Source organism: Prunus mume, linkage group LG1, assembly GCF_029339155.1.
Source record: "Prunus mume cultivar Tortuosa linkage group LG1, ASM2933915v1, whole genome shotgun sequence".
In the NCBI taxonomy this organism is placed as follows: domain Eukaryota; kingdom Viridiplantae; phylum Streptophyta; class Magnoliopsida; order Rosales; family Rosaceae; genus Prunus; species Prunus mume.
Window position 1 is genome coordinate 2,359,945 of NC_142698.1, and position 15,119 is coordinate 2,375,063.

The 15,119-nt window shown below is 37.6% G+C and overlaps 1 protein-coding gene across 1 annotated transcript; it reads left to right on the plus strand.

Moving 5' to 3' along the window:
- The first annotated feature begins 3,333 nt into the window (after positions 1-3,333).
- LOC103330049 (uncharacterized) lies at positions 3,334-5,131 on the plus strand. The gene is made up of 3 exons (XM_008232595.2): positions 3,334-3,745; positions 4,067-4,532; positions 4,624-5,131. Exons 1-3 carry the CDS (start codon positions 3,334-3,336, stop codon positions 5,129-5,131), a joined length of 1,386 nt encoding a protein of 461 aa, XP_008230817.2.
- The last annotated feature ends 9,988 nt before the right edge of the window (positions 5,132-15,119 follow it).

Here is a 15,119-nt window from a genome sequence, read left to right on the forward strand (position 1 = left end):
CTACCTATTTAATTTGAATTTTTTTCACTTGATTTTTTTTGTCCACTAGATCATTCAAATTATAGACATTAAAAATATAATTAGAGGCAAAAAATGATGAACTATTTGAAAACATTAATCAATCAAACATCCAAACAATATGAAAGGGCAAAGGGCAAAAAGTGTCTAACTCCACAAAGTACACTTCAACTTTTCATCTTTAAACAACTTATTATTTTATATGTGAATAAATGTCTTGTTTTGATTATAAGAGAAGTGTATATGTCATATGTACTGATTAGATACAAAATCCAATACTTTGTTAATTAATTTGTAGTTGATATGTTTAATTAATTAAGAACCCAAGTAATTTCCCTAAAATGAAAGACATCAAATATATGTTTATGATTAAAAAAAACCATATAAACAATAACATTAGACGTCAAATTTTTACATTTTGACTTTTGAGAAGGAAAAAAATGTTAAGTGGGCCGGGCTTGGGCCGTGCTTGAAGCGGGTTTGGACTTGGGTCGTGCTTGAAGTGGGCTCGGGCCAACCCTGGCCCGGTCTATTGGACCTCATTTTTTTAGGCTTATTTACTGTAACACCCCCTGAAACTTTGGTCAAATATCACTTTATACCCCGAAAGTTAAAATGGCCCACTTAACCCCCTTGACCAAGGTTTGGTGTTCCAGTTTACCCCTATCGTTATCTCCATTAATAACTCCATTAATTTTGATGACGTGGCATGACTGTTTTAGTCTTTTTACCATAAGTGATTATGTGTGAGATGTAGGCCCCACTTTTTCTATTTAAGTAGACTAAAATATTAATAAATAAAATAAAATAAAATAATTAAATAATGTAATTACTTGTTAATATAAAAAAATATCAAAAATGAAAAAAAAAAAAAATATTAAAAAAAATCTCTTCTTCTCCATCTCTCTCCCTCTGTCGTCCTCTCTCTTCCCCTAACTTCAAACTATCAGACCACAACCACCACCCAACCCAAAGCCACCCTCACCACCACCACTCCAACCTGACCCAACATCACCCACCCAAACCAACCTTTACCACCCTCCTACCACACAACTTCTCAAGACACCCCCACCTCTCTCTCTGTTCCTCTCTCTTCTCCCAAGCTGTACATAAAACGTTGGTCTGCCATGCCATCATCAATTCTAAAATAATCCCAATGATTATATTATAAGATCTTCCGCTCATGATTTTGTGATCATTGATTCATGCGCCTTACTTTGAACAGATGCTTTGATTCCTACCTACCATGTTTAATAATTTTCTTATTGCAAATTCAATAGTGTATAACATTTCTGTGAAGAACATTGCTGATCGGAACCAGCAACCGGCCGAAACTACTTATGGGGGAGGCAGCACCCATGCCACGGCCACGACCACAATAATCTTGAGTAAATCAGTGTCCGCTTATATACTCAAGAGAAACATTGAAAACTGTAATTTGGTATAAAATTGCAAGTTCTGCTAGCAATGCTTTCTAAAAGACTACGAGGATTTTACATTTAAATCACTTTTACATATGAATCATGGTCGGTGTTCAACTACAAAAAAGTTCAATCTCATTGTTAGCCACTGTCCTATCAACTAGTATAGGTAACTGACTAATACTAATACCTCATCTGGAATAATGGGCATAATATTTTTTTGGGATAAAATATTTTCTTTTTTTTTAAAAAGAAGAAGATAATACGCTATCGGGCTGGGCTAGGGAAGGGGAGGTCGTGGCGGGGTGGGGTGGGTGATGTGGATGTCGGGGCTGGGCTTGGGAGAAGAGAGAGGAATAGAGAGAGAGGTGGGGGTGTCTTGAGAAGTTGTGTCGTGGGAGGGTGGTAAGGGTTGGTTGCTGGATGGGTGATGTTAGGTAAGGTTGGAGTGGTGGTGGTGAGGGTGGCTTTGGGTTGGGTGGTGGGTGGCTATGATATTCTTTTGCTTTTGTTTGTTTCAAACCTAGATGTTTTGGGCAAATGACCCCTTCATTTCTTTTGCAGCCGTCACTTCAACAAAAGGGTTTTTGAGAGGTTGTGAGTTTCTCCTCCTTTAGTCTCCTCTTCTTTGGAGTAATTTCTCTATCTTTTCATTAAATGAATTTTTCAACTTGATTTTGAAAACTACCTTGAAAGATGAAATCTGCATCTAGCTAAATCAAACACTTTCTTATAGATCTATGTCAGATTCTAAATTGATTTCTTCAATAGTATGGTTTCTTGAAGGAATTGATCATTTCATTTGGAATCCAAATTTATGGTTCTTATTTGGAGATTGAGTTGTGTAAACTAGTGCTATGTGATGAACGAGCTGAGGAAGACGTTGCCATTGCTATGAAGAACTAGCTGCAAGCTTTGCTAAGTTTGGAAAAGAAGATTGCATGGAGGAGATATAACTTATTTCTTAAATAGATCTAGGTTTCCTTGAGCTTGCTTGTGATTTTCTATAAAAATCTTCTTTGTTTTGTGGATTGCCTGTTTGGATGATGACTCACAGTTTTTCCCAATGGTAGGTTTTTGGGTTAACAATTTTCTGGGTTTGTTGTTCATGCTTTTCTAGTGTTGTGTTTGTGCTGTTGACTAGTCATCATTTGAATGTTGCTACATATATATGATCTTGATGTTAGCATAGGGGATGCTTAGATTGACGAGTCTTTCTGAGTGCCTAAGTTGTCACTAGTGATCTTTTAGGCCTGTAGGTATTGATTGTTTCGTCTATGTGTGTGATTGCTGCTAGTTTATGACTAATAGTTGACTAGTCATATTGATCTCTAGTTAAGTTAAGATTTGTGTAGTTGGTAAGTATTTAAAGTAGCCTTTAATTTACCCCTCTTCACCTAAGTACCAATTTCAATTGGTATTAGAGCTCCAGCTCTTAACGCAAATAGAGAGATCCTATGAGGATAGTTGGTGTTTAGGTGGTGTTACCATGGAAAGGGACAGAGTTGCTGGTGATTGCAATTCCCCTCCATACTTTGATGGGAATAATTATGCTACTTGGAGAAGAAATTTTGACATAGTCCTGGATGTTCTTGATGAGCGTGCATATGAATATCTCATAAAAGAATGGACTCATCCAGTCAAAACTGTTGATGGTCAATCTGTACCAAAACCAAGATCTAAATTGTCAGAACTTGAGTATCTTGCTGCCAATGTCAACAAGAAGGCCAAAAATGCTTTAGTTACAGCCATGTCTAGCATCTAGTTCTCTCACATTCAACATATTCCAACTGCCAAACGAGCTTGGGATAAACTGAGAGTTGTCCATTAAGGGGATGATTAAGTTAGATCACTCAAACTTCAAATAGTGCTTGCACAATTTGAAGAGCTTAGAATGTCAGAAGCTGAGACCATCTCTGATTTTTATGAGAAGGTTGAAATGAACACAAATGAAGCCATGAGTCTTGGCCAACCCATTGAAGAACTCCTTGTAGTTCATAAAATTCTTCGTGTCATTCCTTCTAGGTTTAGACCAAAGAAAACAACAATCATGAAAGTCCAAAATCTAAATCGGATAAAACTTGGTAAGCTTGTGGGTAAATTGATAACCTATGAGATGGAGTCGAATGTGGAGGAAAATGACACCAAAAAATTAAAAGGAGTTGCACTTCAAGGAGTGCATGAATCTTTACTAAAAAATGGTGAAAATTCCTCAGCTTTTGAGGATGAGATGGCCTTGTTCGTTGAAAAGTGTAGAATAATTCTCAAGGAAAAAGGGAAGTTTGCTAGAAAGGATAGTTCAACAAGTGAGAAAATTTAGACCATCAACTGATCGGTCTAATGAGCGAAACAAGTTTGACAAGTTTTTCAAGAATGTCACTGGCGATCCTAAGAACTTAGTCAAATGCTTCACATGTGGAGGCATTGGGCATTATGCTGCTGACTGTGCAAATAATCAGAAAAGATACTCCAAAGGAAAGGACAAAACTATGAAAGTAAGCTCGAGTGAGAGTGATGCGTCACAAGAGGACACATCCTCATATGAAGAATATAATGACTAACAGATTACATTTGTAGCATCTTTGCATGTTCATTATGATGAATCTGGCTATGATCCAAATGACCAGTCATATATGATTCCATAGGAAGAAAATACGATGGTTTGTTCAAGGAGACCTTCTCTTTGGAAGAGGAAAATCTCAAACTTGAAGTCAATTACAATGAACTTCAACATGCATTTCTTACTCTTAAAGAGACCAAAAAGGAGTTGAGTGATAAAATTGAGTCTCTAGAAAATGAATGTGATGAGTCTGTGTCAATTAGGAGAGATCTTGAAAATCAAGCTAATGTGCTCAATGAGAGTAATATTTGCTTCCAAAACTTAAACAAACATCTCTTGGGTGAGTTGAATGAGGCAAAACGTAAAATTATCTCCTTGACTATTGGTGCTTCAAAAATTGATAAAATGTTGAATATGGGAAAAATTCATGGTGATAAAGGGGGTCTTGGATATAATCCAATTGGATCTAGTGTGTCTAGCTCAACTACCAAGTTTGTCAAGTCTACTATTCCAGTCATATCCCATGATACACAGTATGTAGTCAAGAAGCCGAAGTTTGTTCCAATCTATCACAAGTGTGGGTTGATTGGTCATATTCGACCTGTTTGTCATATGAAACAAAAGAGATCAAAACAAGAAGTTGTCTTCCAAGTCTAGACAAAATCCCAGATCACTGCAACTTCAAGTTGATCATTTACTTAAGGAAGTCACTAAAATTGCCAAACTTGTTTCCTCTTCTATGAAGTCATCCACCATGTGTAAACCAACTTGGATTGTAAACGGTCAAACCAAAAGTCTTGTTGTTCTAAATGCTTTTGCTGCATCAAATACCAAAACTTGGTACTTTGATAGTGGTTGCTCTAAGCACATGTTTGGTGACAAAAGTGTCTTTTCACCTCTAGTTTCTATTGACGGAGGCTTTGTGACTTTTGGTGGAGGTCACAAGGCTCAAGTAGTGGGGAAAGGTACTGTTTGTATCCCTAGATTACCTCAGCTTAAGAATGTTAGATATATTGAGAGTCTCACATCTAATCTCATTAATGTGAGTCAACTGTGTGATGATGGAGTTGTGGAAGTTAGATTTTCTAAGCATGTTGCAAAATCATTGGAAAAGGTGGAAATGAGATTGTGAGTGTGGCGTGGTCAATTGACAATTGATATTGCATTGATGGAGTTGATGATGCAAAAGAAATGGTTTGCAATAAGGTAGTGGATGAAACAAATCTTTGTGGCATCAAAGACTTGGTCATATGAACTTTAGAGACTTGCACAAATTGTCCAAGAAAGAGTTAGTAAGTGGTCTCCCAAAGCTTGACAAAACTGATCAACATGTTTGTGAAGGATGTCAATTAGGCAAGCAAGTCAAAGTGTCACACAAAAAGGTCAAACACATTGAAACAAAGGTTAGTCTAGAACTTATTCACATGGATCTTGTTGGCCCTATTCAAACCTCGTCCTTTGGTGGCAAGAAATATATTCTGGTTATTGTTGCTGATTTTTAGGTCTCATTCTTAGATGAGAAATCATAAACGTTTCAAAAGTTCAAAAATGTGTGTCACCTTCTACAGAAGGAGAAGATGACTAGTCAACTGCATATTGTTAGGATTAGAACAGATCATGGGTCTAAATTTGAGAACTCTTAGTTTCATAAGTTCTATGAGAAATGGGGATTAAGCATGAGTACTTTACACCAATTACACCTCAGCAAAACGGTGTTGTGGAGAGGAAGAATAGAATCATTGTTGAAATGGCTAGACTAATGCTAAAAAGCCAAAATCTTACTAAACACTTTTGGGCAAAGGCTGTAAATACAGCCTGTTATATCTCCAATAGAATGTTTTTGAGGTCAGGTACTAAACAAACACCCTATGAGCTTTGGAAAGGAAAGAAACCTAAAGTGTCTTATTTTAGAGTTTTTAGTAGCACATGCTAGATAGGGAGCATTTAGCTAAATTTGACTCTAAAAGTGACAAGGGAATATTTCATGGATATTCTACTTCAAGCTATGCCTATAGAGTGTATAATTGTCGGACCAAAACTATCATTGACTCCATAAATGTCAATGTTGATGATTTTGCTGCATCTACTGAGATGGCATTAGATGAGGATGATCTATTTCCTTCTAGGCTAGAAGATGAATCTCCAAGTTTGGATTTAGTAGTTACATGTCAACTTTTGATAATCAAACTCACAATTCCAGCTTACCAATTCATGTTGACAAGTTAAGTGTTGAAAATAGTCCTCTCACCCAACATGAGAGTGTCATTATTGGACTTTTAAATCAGGAAGCGAGAATTAGGCATCAACTAGCTAAGGAAATTAGTCATGTGTATGCTATGTCTTAAAGGAAGAACCTAAGAATGTGAAAGAGGCATTGAAACATGGCGAGTGGTTTCTTGAGATGCAAGAAGAGCTAAATCAGTTTATAAGAAATGATGTTTGGTACCTTGTTCCTAGACTAGTTGAAACAAATGCCATAGGTACTAAGTGCATTTTCAACAACAAAACTAATGAGTAAGAGAATATTGTCAGAAACAAGGTTAGGTTAGTTGCTCAAGGCTACACTCAAATGGAAGGAATTGACTTTAATGAAACCTTTGCCCTAGTTGCAAGGTTAGAATCAGTTAGGTTACTCCTTGTTATTGCTTGTCACTTGAAGTTTAAACTATATCAAATAGATGTCAAAACTGCTTTCTTGAAAGACATCTTGAATGAAGAAGTCTATATTAAGCAACCAAAAGGCTTTGAAGATCCACATCATCCCAATGATGTGTTTCGATTGAAAAAGGCACTCTATGGGTTGAAACAAGCCCCTAGAGCATGGTATGAGAGGTTATCCTCTCATCTTCTAGGAAATGGATATGTTAGAGAGTCGGTTGACAAAACCTTGTTTGTCAAACTATTCAAAAAGGATATGTTGATTGCTCAAGTACATGTTAATGATATTGTGGTTGGATCTACCTCAGATTTACACAAGATTTTATTCATGTCATGACTATTGAATTTGAAATGAGTCTTATAGGTGAGCTTAACTATTTTTAGCATTTCAAATGAAACAAAGCCATGATGGGATCTTTGTATCCCAATCAAAATATGCAAAAAAATTAGGTGAAAAAATTTGGTTTGAAGACTGCAAAATCTGCAAGAACTCCAATGAACACTAGTGCTAAAATTCATAAAGACATTCATGGGAAAAGTATTGATCAAACTCTCTATAGAAGCATGATAGGAAGCCTTCTCTATTTAACTGCAAGTACACCTGGTATTTCTTTTAGTGTAGGAGTTTGTGCTCGGTTTCAAAGTGATCCCAAAGAGTCCCATTTGTTTGTTATCAAGAAGATTATTAAATATGTGAGTGTAACCATTGACTTTGGTTTGTGGTATACCTATGATACTAATGTCAATCTTGTTGGATTTAGTGATGTTGATTGGGTTGGATGTAGTGATGATGGGAATAGTACTTCTGGAGGAGTCTTTTATGTTGGAAAAATCTTGTTGCTTGGCATATCAAGAAACAAAACTTATTTCATTATCCACTGCTGAAGCCGAATATGTAGCAGTTGGGAGTTGCTGCACACAACTCCTCAGGATGAAACAGATGTTGAAAGACTATGGTCTTGCTCAATCATCCTTCCTAGTCTACTGTGATAACATGAGTGCAATTGATATTTCCAAAAAATCTTGTTCGACACTCAAGAATCTTGTGGAAAACGAAATTTAACCTTGGAATTTGTCCCCTCTGAAAAACAACTAGCAAATATATTCACCAAGGCTCTGGACTTTCGAAAACATGTCACATTAAGACAATCCATTGGCCTTTGTTCAATTTTTTTCTCTCGACTAGTTAGCCCACCTATAATTGACTAGTCAACTCTGCTAAATAATCATTGATATGCAAATGTCTAACACTTGTATCTCAATCATTTCTGATGTTGTGAAATTTGGATACCTTCATGTTTTGATTGACTTGTGCATAATCCCTATTATGTTGAGAGCTGTTAGGTGTGGCTTAAGTGGTGCTATACTATCTTCTTGGTGAGTCAAGTATTTTTCATTCACTTTGGACATTCATTGCTATAGTTGCTTATCTTATCTCACTCTCTCAGACAATTTTCTTTTTAAAAAAGGGAAGTGTGACTAATGTAGTCATGGCTCTAGGAAGGTATAAGGTGATATGATTGCAGAATCTAGAGCAAAGAGCCTCAAAATTGGGCCACTTAAGCACTTAAATCTGGGATGTGCAAGTAAACAAAAAAAAATTAATAATAATAATAACCAAATAAAAATGTTGTCACAAGGGAGTGCTGAGATTTGCAAACACAAGTTTTGAGCCTATGCCTTGATTCTGTCATGAAGTTTCATTTCTATCCTTGTCTCTCCAAAGTTGATAGTATATCACCTCTTGTGTATCCTTGGCTTTGACCCTCCCTATTCCTAAATATGCACTGTCTCTGAGCATGAAATATGTTCATATTATATCTCTTAGATTGGATTGTCTATGTGGTTTTTGATTTGCATATGTTCTTACATTTTTCTTCCTACACTGGAGTACATTGACTAGACTTAGGTTGCTGGCCATTCTTGATCACTTGAGATATTTGCTAGTACTTAATTCTTTTGATCTAAACAAATTACTTGTCTTCTATGGGATCTATAGTCAAATGCTGCTCATTGTTATTCTTGTTATGTTTGACTTGTCACTATGTGCATATGTTGATGGTTAACTAGTCATCTTGTTCTTGACTCTTTTATTTTTGTTTGCTTTGAGTTTTGCGCTTTTGTAAAAAAAATAAAAAAATTCAGAAAACCCAAATAGTTTTTAGGGACCACATATCTTCCTTTTTGTCTCTATCTCCTTTATTCTTTTTCAGGTTTTGTTATGTTCTTCTTTCTCCTTCTTGTTGCCTTCTCTTGTCTCTTCATGTCTCTGTTTTTTCTTTTCCCCCTTCGATTGTTTTGTGTCATGTCTTCCTCTTAGCCTCTCATCACTTATAGTCGTCACTCGAAGTCTACTCATTGTGGTATGGATGACATTCCTGCTATTCCTAGGGTTCCTAGGTCTCAACCCAATCGCTCTGTCTCTATGACCACTAACTCTATGTTTGTGTCGCCTGAGGCTACAACTTTCTATCAAGAAGTTGTTTCCAAGAGGAAGTTTGTCGTTGAGAGATCTTACACTTTAGATGCTTTCCCTACAGAGGCTTGGTGTGATACATCCCAACTGTTCACACACTACAAACTTCACACCCTCAATGCCCTTTCACGTAAGTTCAATGCCTCTGCTATTAAGGAATTTTATTCAAATCTTCCTGCTTATCCTCAAGTCACAAACTTTTGTGTCTTTGTTCGAAATGTGCCACTCATTGTTCGCCCATCTCTGATTAATCGAACCCTAGGTTTTAGGTCTTATCCTGGTCTTGATTATGCTCAGTTCTTTATGGCACTGTCACAATATACGATTGCCTTATTTAGAATAGTGGCCTCTCCATTCTTCTTACTCCCAAGGTTCTATCTATCAAGTCTTATTTGAATCCATTTTTTAGGTTTTTGTGGGATTTTGTGTTCCATAACCTCCTTCCAACCGCTAACAATTACAATTCGACCTTGGTAGGTTGTTAGCTCATGTTGTCAATGGTTAATCATGATAAGATTCCTTTTGGGGATATCATTTATCATGCCATTTTGGGGAAATTCATTGGTTATGGTACAAGACACAAGGGAACACTTGTATTCTCTTATTTACTTCATCTTTTGTGTGAGAAAAGTCAGGTTCCTTCCACTGCCTCTGATCTCTAGCAACCTCCACTTGTTCCCTATGGCAAAGCCTCCATTGCTATGAGCCAAAAAGTCCCCAAGACCCTTCTCACCACTGTATTCTCTGTTTCTTCATCTTCTGAGTATGATGAACTCAGAAAACAGCTTAATGCTAAAGAGGAGCAGATCCAGCATATCCTGAGCTTGATTCCTTCTTCCTCTGCTCCTAGTCTGGACACAAATCATTGCCCTGTTGCTGCTATGCTGAGTCCATTGAAGGAGACGTGTGTCTTAGACTCTGATGACATTGGCTTGGACATACCTCCTGGTGATTTTGAAGGCTCTTTAGTGTTTTAGGTAGTTTCCACTACTTATTTGGAAAGGCAGTTTAGCTTAAGTGGGAGTCTAGTTTGCCCTAGATTAATGGATGTCTATTTTGTAATTTCCAAGGGAAGTACATTTTGTAATATGATAGTTGAATACTCCTTGGAGCTTTCTTATTGACATCCCTGTAGTTTGATAGAAGGAGCTTTCTTGTGATGTACTTAACTGAACATATGCTTTGCAATTCTCAAATGATATATGCCTTCCTGTTTTTGTTTTTGTTTCCTATTTTTATGCTTTATGATTCTCTTTTTGTCTTTTCCTTATCAACAAGGGGGAGAATAATCTCAAACCCACTTGTCCTTGTTCAAATTATGTGATGGTATACTTGTTCTGTGCTTGGAGGGTCGTCTCTTTTTGCAAGTTCTTATATGATCATCTTCACTATGGGTTACGTTGTAAGTTGAGTGAATTGTGTGTGTGTTGTTGTCAAGGAAAGCCAAAAAGGGGGAGATTGTTGAGTGGTATTCTAGCTAGTATTCTTTTACCTTTCCTTGCTGACTTTGTAATAGGATATGTAATGTAATTTCTCAAGCTCAAGGTTATTAGACTAGGTTACATCTGTATCTAGTTGTTTTTGATAGGACTCAACCCAAATTCCACTTTGGTATCCAAGCCGAACCCTGTACGTGTCCGACACCTGGCGAATGCCGGTCATAAATGCCCAAATTGCCCTTCTAACTAGAAACCAAATTTTACTATTAGTTAGACTGCTGTCGAAAATTCGGCAGAGTCTCCCCTGTAACTTGCTTGTTTCCCAAAAGTTTCCACTTGTCAACAAACATTTATATATCCCAATCATTCAGCATGCATTAAATTATATCCAAGCAATCAAGCATCATATCATTTTGGCCTCAAGCCTTAACAAATCAAATAAATCATTCTGCTAAAAAAATTCATCTCAACTTTCAGAACATCAATAGTACATTAGCAATCTCAAACACTCCAACTCGTGGTTGCTTCTTGTAACTTTAGGCTGCCTACGTACCCCTACTGAGGGATCAAGCACACGTAGTTCTTTCCCTTTAATAATGTAATTGAATATCTCATTCATTCATCATATTGCCATGTGGTTTGCAAATCAAACTGAATTCTCATGTGCGTGATGTACTCAATCATATTCACAACTCTAAAACAATACTTTGCAACTTCCCAATACTCGAAACAGTCATATACTGATTGTAGATAAGCCATACACTGAACTCCCTCTATTTTAGTTTAAGAACATCTCAAAATCGAAATTCCCTCCACCTAGGCGTACCCCCATTCCTGATCCGTCAATTCCATTAATACAGTCAATTCCATCCTCGCAGGCCTCGGACACACCAAGTCTACTCGAAGCCACAACCCTTGCAGGCCTCGGAGATACCAAGTCTATCCGAGCCGCAATCCTCGCAGGCTTTAGGGGTCCATTGGTCAGCCTGAGTCACATTCCTCGCACCACACGGTTCATATGTCCCCGAAACACGTGGGTCATTATTTATAAATGACACTGTTTCAAAGAAACTAGGGGGTACCCTTGTGGTGGGTTTGAAAAACCATATCCCAAACTTATATCAATACTTCCCCTTTATTTTAGAATCCATTTTCCGACCTTTATATCAACTTTCTGATAAATTGATTCTCAACTATACTTAATATATATATATATATATATATATGCCATAATTTAGCAATCTATAAATAACTATCTATACTCAATCCGTAACATGACTCAAATAATTCATTCTCGGTCAGGGGAAGGGGTTTTAGCGTAGAGGGAGGAGGGCTCGGGGGAGAGAGAGAGAGAGAGAGAGAGAGAGAGAGAGAGAGAGAGAGAGAGTTTTAAAAATCTTACTGTTGAAAATTATGATTTTGCCCCTTATCGTATTTTGATCGTATTTTCTTCAATACTACTCGAATTTGAGTCCATCACATGTCTACGGACTCATTTCGTTGCGCTCTACACAACGATATAATTGAAATTTCCAGTCCCGGTCAAAAAGTCAACTTTTAAACCATTAAAATATTATAGGGGCATAATGGTCTTTTACCATAATAAATTAATAATTAAAAATTGATTTAGGATCAGGTTGTTTCAATCTACCCCCTAATAAAATTTCGTCCTCAAAATTTCCTACATGTCACTTGAAGGGGTATGGATACTGGGCCCGCATCTACTACTCGGGTTCCCAAGTAATCTCCTCCACAACTTGTTATGTCGAGAACTTAACTTCCCACATTTCCCGAACCCCCACAAGATGAAGCTTTGATCCGAGGGTCACCCAACTTCAAACATTCCAAAAACTGGCCTTTAAAACATGTATATCACCAAAATGCAAACTTAAATGTCGGGACTCTAGTACCTTTCCCGACATTTGTTCGTTGTTAAGGACTCTAGTCCCCCGATCAAATCTTGATGAAACCAAATTCGGAACCTGTTGCGTTCAGAAACAAAAGGGCCAAGCAACTAATCGGCATGAGGAAAATTTTAGATTATGCACTCGAAGCGTAATGTAATTAGAGAAGGGTGTTCGCTCATGCTGTGAACCACCACCTTGCATCTATTCTTATTACTCACATAACTCAAAGCTTTTGAATACTTCAGCATCAAAGACCCTTTGGATTCAAGAAAAGTCACAACTAGATTTACAGCCAAGCCATAGGTCTGACTAAACTAACAGAGAAGGAGAAATCTCCTTCTCCAACTAAGAATATCCTCTAATAGAATGCTTAGTCTTCCTCTGAAAACTAAACGCTTCCATTTGTGATTGATTCTCTCTGGCTCTTCCACTAAGGGAAGTCATAATTCTTGGACTTGCTAATATTTCCCATCTTTCTTTAGAATTGACAAACGGTATTACCAATTTGATTATTCGAGAGGAATACCAGAAATGATCATCTTTACCAAATTGTAATCATCATTCATCTCACCATGGTTATAAGAAACTTTAAATGTACAGTTAATGATACAATCCATCTTCCTGCACTTGGATTTGTAAACTTCTTGAAGCTAAGCCTTAGGCTCCTTGAGTGAATCACGACACCCATCACCCCTAATACCACAGACGATATATTCCACCCCAATCAAGTTGAGGGGCTCAATAGTCTTACCCGTTCCAACTTAAATACGTGCACTCTACTAATCCGTACTCAGTCATATGGAACTTTGTCCCATTAAACCATCATTGTCATTTAGACATTGCCTGGCTAATCATGATACACTTGTCATCCTCTGGATAGCGATCTCCGCTACCTTCCTTTGGTCAAACTCACAACACCTTCTAGCCTTACTACGATTCAACCAAACCATTTCCTAAACACACACTGAAATTTTCCTTACAAATTTAATTTCCGAGCTCAAACCAAACAAACCTAGCAGATCAATAGTAAGACCATTCCAAGACCACATGAATTTCCTTGAGGTCTTGTCGACTCACTAGCAAACACTCATTACCCCCAAAATCATTATTTCTTAATTAAGTTAACCACCAATCCTACTTAACTCAAACAACCTTAACAACTCAGAACATAAAGTTCACCACGTGCCATAGAAGCCATGCTCACAAAGCGTTCCTGAAACGTCTCACGTCGTCACCCACAACCAATGTGACCTTTTATTGGTTCAACCTGAACCACACGCATTCATATTTATACTTAGATAACCATTCACACACTTATTCAAAACATCCTTCCACTGAAGACATTAAAAACGAAATTTAGTCTACCACCCTAGGCGTACCCATTATTTCCGTCAATTCCTTTATTTTCGTCTAATCCCACAAATAACCGTCAATTTCCTCGTGTCACATTTGTGACACGTCCTCGCAGGTCTCGGTAACATAAAGTCGACCCGAGCCGCAATCCTCGCAGGATTCAGGAGACATTTAGTTAGCTTGATCCGCATTTCCTCTCTCCGCACGGTCCGGGTATCCCTAGGACTCGTGGGACAACTGTCCTGTCAGGTTTTGGCTGGGAGGCCCTTTATAGACACCTGAGGTGCTACATCTGCTCAGGTCGGGATAAGATTAACCCAGCCCCCTATGGCCACGTGATGTTCTCTAATAGGCTTGGCTCACAATGAGCGTATGAGCCATTAACATAAGGTAACCAAAATATTCAACAATATGCAAGACAATTTCAGAGACGTATGAAATGACTCTAGAAGCACAATCCACACACATATGAGCAACCTTGAGGCCAAAGGATGCGTCAAGCTAGCAATCACCAACTAGCAACAATTACATTAACACTCAATGCAGTTATGCATTTCAACAAACAAATAATGCGGCAGAATGGATACAAATGAAGAACTAAGATAAAGTAACACAAAATCACACAATCAGTTGGTGACCCGGAAACCGAACAATGGGTGAAAATTGGGGAACCCTCGTTCCGGTCAGGGAGACTGCTTCACTAGATCAAGAATGTGCTCAATACAAGTACCACACGAGATCAATCAAGAGACTCAACTTATCATTCTATAATCTTAATAATATCAAGTTTACGATGTAACATGTCCAAAAAACAAATGAAAAACCATGTCTATAGCCATTTGTCCCCTAATCACTAAGACTTCTGTTGGCCAAAAACTGAACCAACATTGGCGAATCTGCAAGTGTGCTTAGCTCAACAATGCCTACAATTGGTCCACAATGTTTATCACTCCATTTGCACGAGGAGGAAAAATCTAAAAGCGTTGTCTTTCAGGTGTAGTTGGGGTTTAATTTTGAGAACATTTGGGTTTATTCAAAGTACTTATAAAAACCAACATTTATGAAACTATAAGCTAAACTTTGGTTATAAACACAATTCAAGCTAAACGTTGGCTATAAATAATTCAGGATGAAAGAACATTTTGGCTGGTAAAAATCCTTATGACACAACCCATATTTTCAGTGTATCTTAGAAAACTCAACTTCGAATAGCTAAACAGCGAACCCAAGATATCGCAGCAACATTGGAAACCTGGCCCAGATAGTTGCGAGCTTACAAAGGAAGAA